This window comes from Plasmodium fragile (genome assembly GCF_000956335.1).
Source record: "Plasmodium fragile strain nilgiri unplaced genomic scaffold supercont1.51, whole genome shotgun sequence".
In the NCBI taxonomy this organism is placed as follows: domain Eukaryota; phylum Apicomplexa; class Aconoidasida; order Haemosporida; family Plasmodiidae; genus Plasmodium; species Plasmodium fragile.
This window is the reverse complement of record NW_012192631.1, coordinates 15,142-18,191: the sequence shown is the minus strand read 5'-3', so window position 1 is coordinate 18,191 and position 3,050 is coordinate 15,142. Positions and strand designations below refer to the sequence as shown.

At 42.2% G+C, this 3,050-nt stretch overlaps 1 protein-coding gene across 1 annotated transcript; it reads right to left on the bottom strand.

The window, feature by feature from the left end:
- Window positions 1-885: 885 nt before the first annotated feature.
- Window positions 886-3,050, bottom strand: AK88_03981 (uncharacterized protein; the record flags this gene model as incomplete). The annotated part of the gene is made up of 9 exons (XM_012481591.1): window positions 886-1,110; window positions 1,254-1,408; window positions 1,510-1,529; window positions 1,680-1,742; window positions 1,876-1,961; window positions 2,109-2,164; window positions 2,434-2,515; window positions 2,744-2,807; window positions 2,941-3,050. The coding sequence occupies 9 exons, from the start codon at window positions 3,048-3,050 to the stop codon at window positions 886-888; spliced, it is 861 nt and encodes a 286-aa protein (XP_012337014.1).

Sequence of the window (3,050 nt, the reverse complement as noted above, 5' to 3'; positions counted from 1 at the left end):
ATAACACGCCCCCAATAGCGCAAAATTGTATGAGCAAAAGTAATATGCTACTCGCATCATCAATGTTGAAACAGTGTTATGTGTTGAGACAAACACGTTCACTCTGTCTGTACATATGAACCAAGCACAGGGGCGGGGGGTGACCTTGTGCGTAGTACTTCTGGTTTCTTTAAGGCACCCCTTGCGCGTTCAAAATATTTCATCAAGTGTTACAGCTAAACACTTTTGCGTTTTATTCAAAAAATACCATAGCGCGATGGCGTTACGCGTATGCGCTCGTTGACACAATTACCGAAAAAGAGAAGAGTTAGACAAGTAATGCGAAGCGGTCGGAGGTCATCCTCCGCGTAGATATAAATATACGCAGCGCATGCAGTCATAATGTAGAATGTGCTATACACTTTATACATGTAACATAAGTGCGAACATGAGAATATTCCTTTTAAGTAAATTTGCTCAATTTAACACTCGTGACAAATCCGTCCATTGGGATAATCGTGGGGAAGCTGCGAAGAAGAGGTGTTACGCGGGGTATTCATTCGTAAGGTAGTGGAGCGTCGACACAACTTTTTGGTGTAAAAATGCACACATAGGTATAGAGTTCTCTATTAATTTTGTCTTTTGAAAATATACCCCTGGCACAACCTGCGGAAATCAAAATGGATATTCAGGAAGGATGCATAAATGTGTATTCCTACTCCCTTTACGATATTTTTGTTTTTTGTCTTCTTTGCGGCTTACCAAGTTTTGCCGTTCCCGTGATTGCTCAAGGATCTGATGGATCCAGCAAAGCCTGATGAAGTTTTAGGCAAGAGATGGAATTAAAGCGCCCCCGCCTCTCCGTTTGTTTTGAATATGTGTATGGTGATCACATTGAAGGTGACACTATAAATCGCAGTGATGGTGACCTTCTGGGGACTTACTTCTTGTGAAGTAGTCGCAGTCCAAGTGGGAGCAAACGTCCACAGATTTGGGGGTGCTCAAATTATAGGGCGCGCTTTTCAAAACATGGTCGCAGATAGACATATAATTTAAAAAGGTCGCATATCCCGGGGTGTAAAAATTGGCGGGGTTCATATACGTTACATTGTTCTTCTTTTCTACGAAATGCTGGTGATAGTGGGCAAAACGTTCCATTTGTATGTACCTCGCGAGGCATTTTTTGTTTTGGTATTTGGCTTATCACATTTTTGTAGCTTAAATTTACTCTGATAACTCTCTCGATTGAGTTTTCATTTTGTGCCATTTCGCACGATGCTCATTACGTCCAAATTGTCCACATTGCAGATGATGGCCCTTTTGTCCTCATCATTCCATATGACGTATTTACAATTGTTCAAGGTGCACGCCTCTAAGGCCTTCGAAATTGAAATAAACTTTGTCACTTCACTACTGTTCTGAGCGCACGCTAAGAGGGAAAGTGGGCCATTCCGATGTCGCAGTGGAGCATACTTCTATTGGTCACACTGATCATGCTGCATTTTATGCTGTCTTAAAATTTTATATTACCCAGAGACTGGTCCCGCACTCTGCAAAGAGCATATGCAAATACGTATATGTGTATGTGTGGGTGTGTGGGTGTGTGTGTGTGTGGGGGGGGGGGGGGTAGCAAGTGTGCGCATAGTATGGGCAAACCCTCATCGGCGCGAACTCTTGGCAGTGAAAATAAAATGTATTACACTAGGTATTTGTGTGTAACTCCTTGGTGGAAGGCGTTTCCATCGTAGAGGTTTTTATAAGAACTGAAATGAGGAGGGAAAATCATATTAGTTCCATATTATGATAGTACATGGGTGATAATCCACAAGGAATATTTCCCACGCATTTTCGTGTGAGTTGTCGCAGAAAGGGTAAACCGACAAATTATTTTCAGACCTCATGCAGATGTATTCTATGGCCAGTTCTGAAGAAAAGTCCAGGTGGGGGTTCTTAGTGTTCCTTTTGAATTTCCGCACGTCGATCTTAAAATGTGAAGAAATGTTTGCTTTTGTGAATCTTACAAAAGGGGTGTGTGGATGAGAGAGGCACAGTATCATTCTCCCATTTGTCTATCCCCCTTGCTACTCCTCTGTGGACTTCAATTTATCCATTTGGTCCTTTCTCCACACCTGGCATTGTTCCTTCTTGGAGCATATTTCCTTTGCCATGTTTGTGTAGTCATTTTCTGATGAAACGTGGAAAAAGGAAAGAGGGGCGCTTAATCAGTGAGGGAGGGCTAAGGGCAACACATCGAAGACGACAAATGCATGAGTTGCTGTTGCACGGTGGGTGTTCAGTAAGGCTCCTATTTTTAAAATGCTTTATGAACCCCTATCCAATTTGCACTTTGAATGTTTTTTTTTTTTTTTTTTTTTCCAATTTTGCTCTTGTGTAGATTTGATGGCACCCACAAGAGGGAGATCATTCAAAAGAGAAAAGTTTCATCCATTTAACCTTCCTCGTTCAGGTCTATTATGGACGCCTTTCTAACTGCCACGGTGTAGCCTTTATTGCAGGACATTCTTATTAAATCTCTCTTTAAAAGGGCGTTTTTTTAGGGGTTAACGGTGGGTTGGGGGTAATGAGGGGGTGAAATAGGGGTAGCGCGGCGCGTGAGAAATGAGAAGGAGAAAAAGAGGCAGTTATAAAATAGTTCGACTTGGTCAGATATGGTTAAGAGTAATTAGATACAGTGAGAGAAGAATAGACTTAGGTAGACGTGGTTAAAAATGGCCACCATTTTTTGAATTCCCTCCATCCTTACATCACTCAACACGTTGGAATACCTTGAAGGCAGGTAATGTTGATACCCCTCATTATTTATGAATCTGCACAAAAAAAAAAAAAAAAAAAAAAGGGCAGAAACGGGGGGTCCATAAAACAGGAAGTGAAATGCTTAATGGGTCAGAGATCACGGTGAGGCCACACTCCCATAGTGCCTATGCTCGTATGTATTGATACCCATAGTAAAAAATAGGGCTGTCTGTCTCCTTGGAGGGTAAAATTTCCTCTGGAGTGGCAAAATTAAGCAGGGCCAGCAATGCAGCGACTGCGCGGAAAAGGGGCGTCAT